This window comes from Panicum hallii, chromosome 7 (genome assembly GCF_002211085.1).
Source record: "Panicum hallii strain FIL2 chromosome 7, PHallii_v3.1, whole genome shotgun sequence".
Classification (NCBI taxonomy): Eukaryota; Viridiplantae; Streptophyta; class Magnoliopsida; order Poales; family Poaceae; genus Panicum; species Panicum hallii.
The window spans coordinates 40,596,511-40,609,620 of NC_038048.1; the positions used below are offsets into that span (position 1 = coordinate 40,596,511).

At 47.0% G+C, this 13,110-nt stretch overlaps 2 protein-coding genes across 5 annotated transcripts; both read right to left on the reverse strand.

Moving 5' to 3' along the window:
- Window positions 1-163: 163 nt before the first annotated feature.
- On the reverse strand, window positions 164-4,393 carry LOC112899741 (autophagy-related protein 13a-like). 4 transcript variants are annotated; one of them, XR_003230100.1, is made up of 4 exons: window positions 2,983-4,386; window positions 2,077-2,204; window positions 603-967; window positions 164-518 (listed from the first exon to the last, which is right to left on the reverse strand). XR_003230100.1 is itself a non-coding variant. In XM_025968337.1 (3 exons), exons 1-3 carry the CDS (start codon window positions 4,063-4,065, stop codon window positions 676-678), a joined length of 1,497 nt encoding a protein of 498 aa, XP_025824122.1. In that variant the 5' UTR covers window positions 4,066-4,393; the 3' UTR covers window positions 164-675. The 4 variants fall into 4 exon arrangements, 2 of the variants coding, with proteins under 2 accessions (XP_025824122.1, XP_025824121.1); XR_003230098.1 differs by having other exon boundaries at window positions 164-523; XM_025968337.1 differs by having other exon boundaries at window positions 164-961; window positions 2,983-4,393.
- Window positions 4,394-6,943: 2,550 nt separating this feature from the next.
- LOC112899849 (kinesin-like protein KIN-7F) lies at window positions 6,944-12,618 on the reverse strand. The gene is given in 16 exon segments (XM_025968485.1): window positions 6,944-7,367; window positions 7,450-7,766; window positions 7,938-8,801; window positions 8,891-8,998; window positions 9,164-9,364; window positions 9,366-9,434; window positions 9,437-9,491; window positions 9,625-9,749; window positions 9,827-9,892; window positions 10,007-10,074; window positions 10,149-10,230; window positions 10,328-10,441; window positions 10,540-10,640; window positions 10,738-10,827; window positions 11,396-11,684; window positions 12,305-12,618. Coding segments are annotated over 15 exon segments (2,832 nt in total). The 5' UTR covers window positions 11,643-11,684; window positions 12,305-12,618; the 3' UTR covers window positions 6,944-7,042.
- Between the last annotated feature and the right edge of the window lie 492 nt (window positions 12,619-13,110).

Below are 13,110 nucleotides of genomic sequence, written 5' to 3' on the forward strand. Positions count from 1 at the left end.
GTTGAAGAGCAGGTAGGTATAGATGAAATAAATCCGAGCTCCTCTTTGGGAAATTCTCGCCTTGTTTACCTCACATCTGGTTCTCCGGACCGTGAACAGCGACGAAAGGTTTTTATTTTCTTGAACTCCTTCATGTCATTTTGCATTAAGATAGGAAAAAGGATAAACACCAAATCACAACACACGATATATCTAATCCTCTTTAACTAATGCAGACAGCCAATCCATAACTTTCCAGATCAAACAGAAAGATTAAAGAAAACTAGTCTTCTGAAGCGCGAGCGATTCTCCAAAGATTGGTGTCTACTGAACCACTTGGTTCCGAGCAGTTACATAATTTACAAACGCACACCCACACACGAGCAATTCATCCATCACAGGCTCCCTCCCACCTACGCGTATCTACGGCTTCACCTCCCATATACACAAAATAGTATGAACAGCGGCAGATCACGGCCCTCACCCTTTAAGAACGATGAGTGGGTGATTCTGTTGCTGAAATAGATTGAAGCTGGTTCCTTCTCTTCAAACCAAAGCACCAATTTCAGCAGTCATATATACATGAGCACCTCAACAGAAGAGAGGATGTTGGCTTAGCTCACCGTGCATACTGCATTGTTGTTTGGGGTCTCTTATCAGCGGTGATGTTAAGAGAAACAAAGGAAGGAATGGTGGCTATGGTTTCCCTGGTGGCTCTTGATGTTTTGCGCTGCTCCGGGACTGCAGTCGCTCCCTTATCTCTTTGAAGGACTGGAGCTCCTCAAGTGCGTCAGATGTCCTACGGGACGTGGTGGAGCTTGCTGAGGCTGCTTCGCTGGACTCAGCCCTTGATGTTTGTAATGAATAGCTAGGATCTCGCAGTGGACGCGCGTTCCTCAGCAGGTAGACTAGAGAACCGACTTGTGCATCTTGAGATTTATGGGACGACGAACCTGCCTGATCACTTGTTTCCTTCCCATCACTGCTCCTGTATAATCCAAAGAAAACAATTAGATTCCTAAGAAACTCGACAGTGGAAATAATATTGATAACAGGTGGTCAGTCAACACCAAAACATTGCCAACGGATGGATTATAAGGTGTATTTCCTGACAAACAAATTGGATAACCTTGTTTTGTTGATTGGACAGGGAGACAGGCATATAAAGATATGGCCGTATTATTTACTGCACAACTGAAACTCTGGTTAGTGCAGGGAGCTGTCAAAAGGGACTGCCTTATGCTATCAAGTCGACTGAGTAACATCTTGCTAACAATAAATATAAGACAGATTATTGAGGAATGAGTGTTGCGCGGCGCACCAAATAGCACTGTATTGCAAAATTTGCCAATACATAGTCATGATTCATGATCACTAGCCAATAGCCATTACAAAAGTCTGTGGTGCAACTATGGAAACGCCACTTGGGTGCAAGGCCATCTAGGATGCGTTCGTCACAGTTGCAGCAACGGAACAAAAGCTTTCAGCTGCAGGCCCAAACTAATTGCCAATTAATTGTGCTACTACTGATGGCTGATTTCCAATATTATATTCTGTACACTAATAAAAACACTATAAAAACACTAACTTATTAACTACTCTATGAAGTTTGTTCATGCCAAGGTCTTTAAATACTCATAGTAAACAACAAATTGATGATGTACAGAATTTTGACAGGATCATTCATGTGTCTGCGTACAAGAGCTGAAAGCTTGCACATCAGTCAAGAATATAGCTCTAACATTATTTACCAGCTAGATCCATGAGTGGTTGGCTAAATTTGCTCAATCTTCTAATTTTCACAGAAGCCTGCCCCAACTTTCTTGGGAGTAAAAGGCTTTTTTGTTGTTGTAATCTCTACAGACAGAATACTCCATGAAATTCCTTTATCCAATGCACTACCGCGCTACCAAATGACAGTAGTCGACCTATCTATATAGAAGGAAGTTGTAACTGTACTACTGCCTACTGAGCACACAAAAGGTACAATATTTCATTCTATGTTCTTTTAGTCAGGACCAGATAAAGCCACTAGGGTTGAATTACTGAAAATCAAATAGCAAAATGATCTAGAAATGATATTACTTTTAAACATACCCAGGTTGGGAGACTGGGGGATCAACATCATCCACGAAAAAAGGATAATCATCCAGATCGTCTTGCCGAGGGGAATCACATGAGGAGAGTGCAGAGAACCTGCCAGATTCATCTTTGTTGTCCTTGCCCTGGACTCAGCAAACAGTGTCAATGGAGAGTAACAGATCAACTTAATTAACATTATACAATTGGAAATCAAACTTGCTGAGAGCTATTTCAATTTATAATTAAGATTTAGTAGACTGCATAGAGTAAATTTAAGCCAGTACAGTACAGAAGAAGTACCAAGACAGAAAATTACTCAGAAAATAGAACAGAAGGTCCAGAATCCAAAGCGGTTTTTGGCAACATGAATAAAATGAGATAAATTGAGTATCTTGTTATAGGTTATTGGTTCAATACAAGATTAGGTATCTTTGTATGTGCCATGGAAATTTCCATCAAACATGGTAACTGAGTGAAGTTTGGTAAATAAACTCAGCAAGAAACATGACCTAAAAGATTAGGTTTGAATTTAATGTTCATGCAAATAGCTGTAGTTGTGATTCTTGGGCTCTGAATAACCCATTTTTATATCTGTTGTCTGCGTATTTCTGCTCCACCTTGCTCTAGAATATGAATTGGTGAACTGAGGGTGCAAAATATGAACATGTTAAACTAAATGTAGTAACTAAAGAGCAAAGATTATAAGCTGACAATTAGTGCCTTATCTACTCAGATTCCAACACATATAAACAGGTAATTCTAGGTCAGGGCTTCAGGTATCCTAGATGAATTTGGTGTCATTTTCAAAGCTCTCCCGGTCAGAAAGATTCAATCAAATAAACTATGAATAATTGACGCTCACACATAATTATGGATACAGCTGAGCATATGCAGATCAGTAGAAGTAGAGTCATGAATCACCTTATGTCTGGGTGACAATCTCCCAATCAACCGGCCCATCTCTGATGGAGACTCTTGAGCACCTGCTGCCCCCATGTCTCCTCTTCTCGGAGATGGCGGTGGCAGCGTGTTCTGGCGGTGCACAGGGCTCCTCCTCTCAACCAGCTGCGGTATTGGCATTGGCGCTGATTCCCCCCTAGTGAGACGCTTCTGCAGGTACCCACCTGGAAAATGAGGCGGCGAGGGCGTGGGCGAGGCGTAAAACACCTGCTGTGCCGGCGTGTACGGCCAGAACACAGGCGGAGCCCAGCTGTGCGGGCGCTGCAGCTGATAGGACGGTGGGAAGGCGGAGCCCGTGGCTTCGGTAAGCGAGGCCGGGAAGGCGCGCATGGGCTCGGCGGCTGGGCTGCCGACGTAGTCAGGGATTATCCTGGAGGGCGAAAGGGAGGTGATCTCCAGGTTGAAGGAGGCAAGGCTGGGGAGGTACTGGACGGAGACGACGAGGCGGCCGAGCTGGGTCTCGACGGGGATGAAGCGGTGGGAGCGCATGGCGGCCTCCTGGGGGCGCGAGAACGGCTCGGCGAAGGTGTCGACGTGGTGAACCATCTCGTAGTTGTAGGAGTGGTTGGCGCAGAGGAGGCGGAAGACGCGGTACGCCGGGAGGACGCGGAGCACGGCGTACACCGACCTGAGCAGCGTGAAGCAGTGCTTGTACGCCCGGTTCACGGCCACCTCCTCGCCGCCCGCGGCGTCCGGCCAGGGCTCGCACGCCACAGTCCACCTCTCCACCACCTCCCCTCCCGCTCCCGCTCCCGCTCCAACGCCGGCAGGGGACAGCAGGACGTCCACCACGAGCGGCTCCCCGGGGGCCAGCGGCTCCAGGCGGTCGGCCGCCTCGGGCGGCGGCGGCGGGTCGTGTAGCGGGAGGTGGAACCACCTGTCCCTCTTCCGGAACGCCGAAGCCGCCGCTGGCGCCGCCGCGGCGGCGAGCGGGCAAGGCGCGCGCACGGCGAGGACGGCGTGGAGCACCTTGAGGTGGAACTGCTCGACCATCAGCTCCGCGCCGGCGCGCCCGCCCCCCGCGGAGTCGGACATCCCGGACATTGCCGGCGACGCCGATCCCGAACCGCCCGAGCGCCGCCCGGCCCCTCCTCCTCCTCGTTCAAGCTCTGGCCCAAGCTGCTGCCGCGCGGCATGGCTGGCGCTCGCGGCAGTAAGACTGCATAAATCCGATCCGCTGGTGATCGGCCTGCGCGGGTGCCTGGATCGGACCGATCGAAGGATCCGTGCGCCGCTGACAGGAGATGAGAGGAGAGGTTGGAGGAGTTGGGGATTTGGGTGGGGAGAGGGAGAGGAGGTTGTTTATCTGCAGGCAGGGGGGATTAAGGATCGCTGGCTCCGCGCTGGGTTTGGGTTAATACGTCGCTGTTTGGTGTCGTCACGATGGGATGATTATGGCGGTGCCGGTGAAGACGAACCCAGGGACTTTATGCGACGATAAATGCGATTTTTCAAAAAATTAAGATGCCAACCCTCATCATAAAATAAATTAAATTAAATCCTTTTTGATCGAAGGCGATTGATTCCATGGGACCGATGAGCTTGTCAACTAATTTCGCATTTTATTTGTGTTCCTTTTTCTTTTTTTCAGGGACTGGACAGAAAATTCCAACGAAAAACAAAGCGACATGGTCATTTAATTCTTGTTTTGTCTATACACTGTACACGTTTCTTTCGTAGATACTCCTATTACTACTACACCGACAATAAAGACTATTTAGATATATTCCAAGTAAGTCTTTTAACTCTGACCATAAAAAAAACTACAGGTTGACAACACAAAATAATGTTAGGTGCATCATGAAATCACTTTTATATGGCATACATAATTCTCTATACTTTATGGTACATAGTGTTATTATATTCTATCATCCGTATTGATATCCTAACCTAGTGTATTCGGGATCGGAGAATTAACTAAACTTAACACGCACATGAAATTGACGTACTATTGTTCTTTATTTTATTTTAACGAAGAAGAAGATAAGATAGTTGGCCTGCGATTAGAGAATTGCGCCTGTCTGTTCAGTAGCGTAAGACGGAGGTGCCGTGCATTCTTTCGAGTGCTCTATCTATCTTTACTGCGTTGTTCGATTTTTCTTCTTTCCGCGACAACAAAGAGTTGATGTAGATGAAACTGGGATGCTTCTGTGCCTTTTGTGGGATGCTCCGTAGATTCTGTCAGCGCCTAATTTTTCTTTTCAGCGCAACTTCTTCTTGTTTTTCTTAATGAAGGATTGATTGGCCATCCCTGCCTTTTCTTTAATCTATCACGTCTTCCTTTCTGCAAGGAGATTCTCTCTCCTTCATAGGCAGGAGTACATCTTTGACAAAGCAAAGTTCCGATTGATGATTGCTGCTCAACCGATGCATCATCCTGAAAAACCTTCCCTGAAAGCAAATGCATGTGACTCAGCCGGTGGGCAAGATTGCAAGAAGCTTATCCATCAGAAAGGGTTTGAGAACATGAACACAAGATCAACTACCCTGAAACTACCTGCCGGCGCCTGAATGAAACAACTGCCTTGTTGGTAGGACGGCTTTGGAGCGATCTGCTTGACTGCGTCATGATCGAATTAATCGTTCACTTGCACCTGCAAGAAACAACGACCTGGAGCGACGGAAATGCAGCGCACTTGCGCATATAATACCAGACGCCCACAAGATAGATGTTCCTTCCACCGCCGTAATGGCACCAAGTTCAGTGGCAGATCCCCTTCCTTGTCATCCAGCATTATAAAAACTGCTTACCAAGTTACCAACCATTCTGATTTCTGAAGCATTACTTGTTCGGACAACATTCCGGCGAAGTCATGTTCTATGCCTTTTACCGCGTCCTGATCTGATCCCGGGGAGATCTCAACGAGTTGTCAAGTTCAGAACAGCTCACTGCGCACGTGGGTGTATCGACGACGAGCACCACCCAGTCTGACATGCTAGAATTCTGGACTCTGGAGGCTCGTAACAGAAATTTTTTTTTTAGAGTTTCAGGGAGGGGACACGTTCCCCGTCCTGTCCACATGAATTGCAGCAGGACCATCAGATCACTGATCCCATGTTTCGGTTAACAATTCAGAGCATCTGACTCTCGTATCATCTCGTTTTCTCTGTTTCGTGATTCGGTCTTACTGCACTAAAAAAATAGAGATGCCTATCTGTAAAAATACTGATTAATTGTGATTTTTTCTGTACAAAGTCAAACTTGGAAGTTCTCAAAACGTTCTTTTGTAAAGTTCTCAAAGGTTGTGACCAACGGATGTAGAATGCGTTCTGGGCTCCAACTGCATCTTGAAGTTCTCAAGGAGGCCCTGCCACTTCGTGGACGTCATGGTGTGGGCCGCGGTCGAAGAGGCCACGCTGGGGGGAACGGCCCACGGGGCGGCGGTCGATCCCGTCCCTGTCGCCGACTCCGGCAACGGCAGCGAGAGACCTATCTTAAAGTAATAATAAAAAGACTATCTTAAAAAAAACCGGCAGCGGAAGACGACGAGACGTGACATTGGATGGTCTATGGATATCTAGCTCGGTCACATTGATCACGGATCGTCACGGCGTTGGCTCTGTCAGCGAGAAAGAAACAGTGGTGCCGTTGTTTGTTTCTCTTAGAACTTAAAACTTGTACTTTCTCGTTCCAAATTGTAAATTATTTTAACAAATCTAGATATATAAATTTTGCTAAATTGTAAATTATTTTAACAAATCTAGATATATAAATTTTGCTATGCATCTAGTTATACATTATATTTATATATATAGCAAAATTTATATATCTTAATTTGATAAAATAAACTATAATTTGGAACGGAGGGAATATCCCACTCAATTTCTTCTCGATGGTTCGTAAATTGCATGTAATTTTAGAAAGCGTAAAGCTTGATATGTAAATGCTACGGAATTTCATCGCGATCCATGGCACGACTCGTCACAAAAGAATGTTCACGAATTTCTATTTCCAAGAGGGCAGCACCATTCTAGTACATAAACAACGGAAAAAGGAACATCTTTTTTGTCAGCAGTTCGATCAGTCCAGAGAAGAACGGCCATATCGCCAGCTATTGTGCGATCTCCGGGTGAACTGCTGCGGCGCGAAGCTGAGTCCAAACATCTCCCTCAGGGCCTTCCCCGGCTCCAGGAGCCCGATCATCCTGGCGACGAGGGACGCGCTCTCCCTGACATGCTCCAGGTCCTTGGTCTCGGTCCAGAGGCGCCGAGCCACCTGCAGCCGTCTCCTCTTGGAGGACAGCGAGACCCCCCACTTGGTGTACATGCTCTCCCGTTCCTGGATCGTCAGCCGCTTCTGCATCTGCCGGCAGAGCATCTCCCTCTCCCGTTGCAGCTTCTTTGCACTGCATGAGTGCATATCAGGTCACTGAGTTCGGTTGATGCGACGAAGCAAAGTTGTGCGGAAATATGGTGAAGCTGAGTTACCTTGAAACCAGAGAAGTGTTCAGGCCGGCTGCTACCACATTACGTCCCATGCTTCCGTTGGAGTAGGTATCTTTGAGGAATGATAGCCTCCTAAGCTCTACTTCCATGTAGATCGCGTCGGCTGGGTCCCCTTTAAACAGCAAGAAGAAGTAAGTCCTGTGGACCAAGGAAACGTTGCATCCATGCCACAGGTCAATGATCTCTTGCTGTTTCTTCTCGAATTCCAACGGCCAGCGTGAGGGTGATTGCAAGGCATCCGTTATCGGATCCAGTCCCACACTCCTTATGGTTCCTTCTGCTAATTCTCCATTCTCACCCTGAGAATCATTACATTATTCTAATGAGTAGAAATCAAATTATAGTAAAGCATAGCATCATGTCAGCTAATTAAAACTGTAGGACAATAACTGCATTCTGAATATTATGGAATTTGAAATAGTAAAATGAGTTGTGTCAGCATGAGCACAAAAACATTTCCAGTTACGCACCTGATCACCGCGTTGCTTCTGATACTGAACCTGGGCCATTTCTTTTAGCTCCGCGACAAATTCACCTATGCCAGCGAATTCTGTGTCACCAGCAACAGAGCCATTTGCCTTGAGTCCATCCCTTGCAGTGGTAATTTCAGAAAGCATTGACCCTGCCCTTGATAAAGTTTCACTCTCTGCGTCATAATTTAGTGCAGATACCCTTCTTTGACACCCTTCAGGTCTCCCTGGGTGGTCCATGAAATGTCTGCTTGGAGGGGTGCAATCTTCCTTCTCCAAGTCTTCGAACAAAGTAGAACCCATCAAAGACCTACAGCTCCTACTTCTGCCAATTACTTTTGAGCTTGACGAATTACGTGTAGAGGATCCCAGATCCATGACAAGATTGGCAAATGGTTTTTTGACATTCTCCAAATGTTGTTCTAGGGTAATAGGAGATACATCATGCTGTCTAGAATTCACAGATGGATTTGGATCATTATTCCCATGCATACTAGAACCCACATTTGAATCTTGCAGACTACTGCTTCCCATAGCGGACGACTCTAAACATTCATTTTCTTCTGTTTCATTTGTCTCTATACACCTGACTTCTTTGCAAAGATCCTCTGAATCTTCATTAGATACTTGAGAGTGATCATCTCTGCCGTTAGTTGGGGGCATCCCACTGAATGGAGGACTGCAGACTGAATAGCCAAGTGGTAAATGTGCATTATTTTCAGATTGCTGCGACCTATAATCCCTTTGTGCTATCTGTCGTCCTTGAAACCTGAAACTTTGGCCACTGCTGACCACTTCTGATGCTGTCGATTGCTCATCCTCACATGGCTGAGGAACATCGAAAGTAAAGTTTCTTCCAGAAGCCTATATTTGTGCAGAGATAAAAATATCTTTTGTTATGAGCAACAACTAAGACTAGTGAACTAGAGTAGAAAGCAGTAAAGTGCATGTACCACGGGGTGCTTCGAACCATGGTTATCTCCAACAACCTGGAGCAAGTCTTGCAGTCTAGATTGAGCAAGATCACGTTGTAACTTCAATTCCTTAATTTCTTTCTCCATCTGCAAAGAAGAACACATGAAACTTTTGTGGAGGTAAGGAAGTTGTCCTATTTTGGCACTTAAAACAACTGGAATGGTAATAGTTCACTATGGTTTTTAAGTTGCTCCATGTACAAAGAAGTGCTGAAATGAGTACAGGAAAAAACAGTCAGAAGTAGCAGTTACCTTTCGGATTTGGTTGTCTTTTTCCTTCACCAATGTTTCAAGACCGGAATATGAAGTTGGGCATCGCAATTCACTCTCCAACCTTGCAAGTTCTCTTTGCAATTGCTTAACTAGTGCTTTATCAGACATAACCACGTTGACCTGGGCATTCGTGACCACTTCCTTTGCACAACTTGCAAACAACAGAGTATTTCTTGACTGTTCCATATGGCTTCGAGCTGGGCTCATTGTACAAATAATTGCTGTTCTTGCATTGCCTCCCAGAGAAGGCTGTAATATGCGTGTGAGCTTTGAATCTCGGTATGGTATGTGCCCATTTCTTACCTTGCTGCATAAATGAAAAGAGTTAAACAATGAAAGTTAAGGTTGATCTTGGCGGTAATAAACAAGGCTTCCATCCTACAAGGAGCAAACTAAACTAGAACTCAAGACAGTGCAAAACGTCGAGTTAAGGTTGTAACCTTAGTTTCCGTATGACAGTTCCCAGGGTAAGTAGACTTCTATTGATATGACAACCTTCCTTCAGCCTAGTACCAGCTGATAATGCCTGAGATGCACGTTCACTTCCAGCCAAATCAACGAAGTTCTGCACAGACAACAAAACATGATTACACTTCCCATTTTATGATATGAAAGAAATATGAGCAAAATATTAGTTCTTACCACACTAGCAACAAGTGTAGTTGACTTGTCCTTACCCACAAACTCACGAGCAGAACTTTCAATAGTCTGAAAGAATCAAAACAAGTAATAAATGATGAAATTAGGCAGCAACTATTTTTACACAAATCTGCCTAAGACCTTTTCATTCTATTTGTACATGCCATCAATTAGAAGGCAAACCAGCTTAAGTATCTGATGTGATCTGGAGCTGTTTTCGTTTAAGTATGTCTCCCCAGTTCTCCTTTGAGCTGGTACAATCACACAAAATACACAGAGATGTCAGTAATCACCATATATTAAACGAAGGACAAATAGTACCCACCTTCACACACAGAAATAAGTTCTTTAAGGTGGTCCGAGTCCCTCAAGATAACCTCAGTAAGGTTTTCTACATATGTTCCCTTCTGTAGAATACATAACATCAAACTATTATCAGTGCATGGGCACAGCAGGATACTTTTTACCACCCCTCTTTTAAATAAAGGTAAGTGTTGCTCTGACCTCCGCATCGTCCCAAAGCCTAAGAGATGTGCTTTCTGCAGTAAGAAGATCCCTTACAACTTCATTATATATTTCAATTGCTGAAAATTTCAATACAAATGCTCTCTCCTCATGCTGTAAAAAAAGGCATGCTTATCAGTTCACAAACCAGCACACAGTAGAATTTCAAGACCTGTTATGAATTAAAGCACTAGGAAGAATTCTTCGGTTACCTTGGCAATGTAATCATAGATATCTGCTGCTGTATGTTCCGTTATTCCAGTCATGGTGTATGTCTTTCCACTACTTGTTTGACCATATGCAAAAACACTTGCTATTACAGGCAAATAAAGGGGGAAAACACATTTTAGTGAGTTCATGGAACACTTTGATTTAAATAAATCAGAGTAAGATAGGCAGCATGGACTTACAGTTAATACCACTAACTACAGAGAGGGCAACTGCCTTGGCCCCTTCCTCATATACTTCTTTGGTATTGCAATCAGAACGGAATACCCTATCTGCAAAGGAACAGAATTGTGTCAAAGAAGCTGCACCAGGACATAGCTGGAAAGTAATGCATACTTGTGAAAAGAGCAAACTAAAGCCTCACTGACAATCTGTACTATAGTGAGATGAAAATCTGTCCACTAGACTAGGATCATCCAGGTTAATTTGTAAACTGTAGTTAGTGATTTAGTTCAATTTCAGGCGAGTTTCTTTATGGTAGCTTCTTAAGGGACATTCTTGCTGCACCGACATAGTGGCTTCAAGTTGTTGTTGCTGTTGTTGTTGTTGTCGTCGTCGTCGTCGTCAGAGCATTACTCAACTTAGTCGAGTATATATCGCAATAGACAACTGATGATCTGGGAAAGGAGTTCAGACAGATATCAAAGTTTCGAGCAGCGCCTTCTCCAAAATACAGCTGACAATTGGTATGTGAATGTACCAATTGGACAGCCAATTTCTGAGGAAAACTTGCAGAGCTAACAAAGCATGCATACAGGAAGACCAAAACAAATGAATATATAGCGATACAATTTGGTAACGAAGGGCACCAACCAGATTTGATATTTGAGAACTACTAACCAAATGAATATGCAGTCGGTGCAGTCGGCCGGTCTGGGAATGTGCTCCGGGAGATGATGGTAGTGTCGTTGATGCACTCCCACTCTGCCAGGTCCCCCCTCGCAATCTCCTTGTCGCTCAGCGGCCTCAGCCTCACCGAGACCAGTATCTTCTCCAGCCTCCCCGCACCGCCTCCCCCGCCATTGGCCACCTCGGCCCCGTCCACCTTGCCCCATTGCACCGGCTCGTCGCCTCCAATCGCCCCCATCTCTCCCTCCCCCTCTCCTCCCCTTCCCCTGCGCTACACCATCTGCCAAGATCACAGCATTATAAGCGACAGGCAAGCGCACCCACATCGAAAACAAACAAAAAGCCAGCGAAAGCAACTGAAAGGGGAATTCGAGCGCCCCCGCCCGCCCGCCCTACTCGAGTGATCTGGAACGGGGGAGCGGAGCTAGCTAGCGACGCTGCCGGGCGGGCAGGTAGTTGCTCTAGTAGGTGGCGGAGCGGAGGCGGCACGGCCGTGCGGGCACTCCTCGCGGTCGCGGGTCCCCTGCTGCAGCTGATTAGGACGGTGGTTAGCGTGTCGCCCACTCCTACATCGGAATCACACTGATTAGGCCGGGGACGACAAGCAGGCCCGAATCTACCAGCGTAGCCCACTCATGGCAATGTGTTGACCCTTCCTGCTTCCCGAGAACACCGGCAGAGAGCCAGCCGGCCATTTCTTACGATCCCACCGACGGGAGCAGGATCGCCGAGCACATGGCGGGACAACCTCCCTACCGCTGGTAGTTTACCCGCGCCTCGCCTCGCCAGCCATCGCGGTGGCACCAAGCTAGTGCTAGATCGCAATCACCACGGCGAACCTGTAATGCTCAAGCGACAGCGACGAGGGAGCTGGTAGCAAGGGGGCGGAGTGAAATTTACCAGGCCTAGAGACGGGCCCGTGGCGCCGGCAGCGCCGCACACGGCGCCGGGGCTGAGCTCGGCGGCGGCCAGGGGGGCGGGCGCTGCTTGCTTGTGCTGCGGAGTGTTTCCCGGGCAGGAGAATCGGGAAGAGGAGGATTTGGCACTGGCGGTTGGGGGAGCGAGCGAGCGAGGGGAAGCACGCCAGGCCAAGGCACCCCGCGGCGAGCACCACCTCCCCCACGATCTGGTCGTGTCCGCTTGGGAGGATCGCACAGGACGGTGGCTAGCCTTTCCGTCCCCTTCCCCCGGCTTCCTTTTTCCTCGCCTGCTGGCTTTTGCGTTTTACCCCACACCCCGCACGGAGAGGGGACCGTTGATTTCCCCTTGTTTTTTCTACCGCCTACTTCGCCGCACGTTTTGCGCGCAGGCCCTCGGCTCGCAACCGTATTGCGGCTTCGAACTCGCCATTGCTCTGTGCCCCAGTGGCTGCGGCTCATCATGCAGGAGTCTTGCCGAAGCAGATTTGCGGCTAGTGGATAGGAGCAGGATATGGTTGGTTTATGATAATCGGCCTGGCTTGATCACCGGGATGAAGAAAAGGGGGAAGATTCAGGCTGATGGGGACCGGCGGCTACACTGCCTTGGTGGTAAAGCAAATTCTGTTCTGTGGGTAGCTGCACCGAGCGAGGTTACTTGGGTTTCACTCGAGGTGTGTCGCTCGTTTAGCCGTGCATCGGCTTGCCTTACTTTTCACTTTTTGCAAACGCACTTGCATCTCGGGCGGTTCCGTTGCTGGCGTGGAAAAACTGGATCAGGCCGCATCG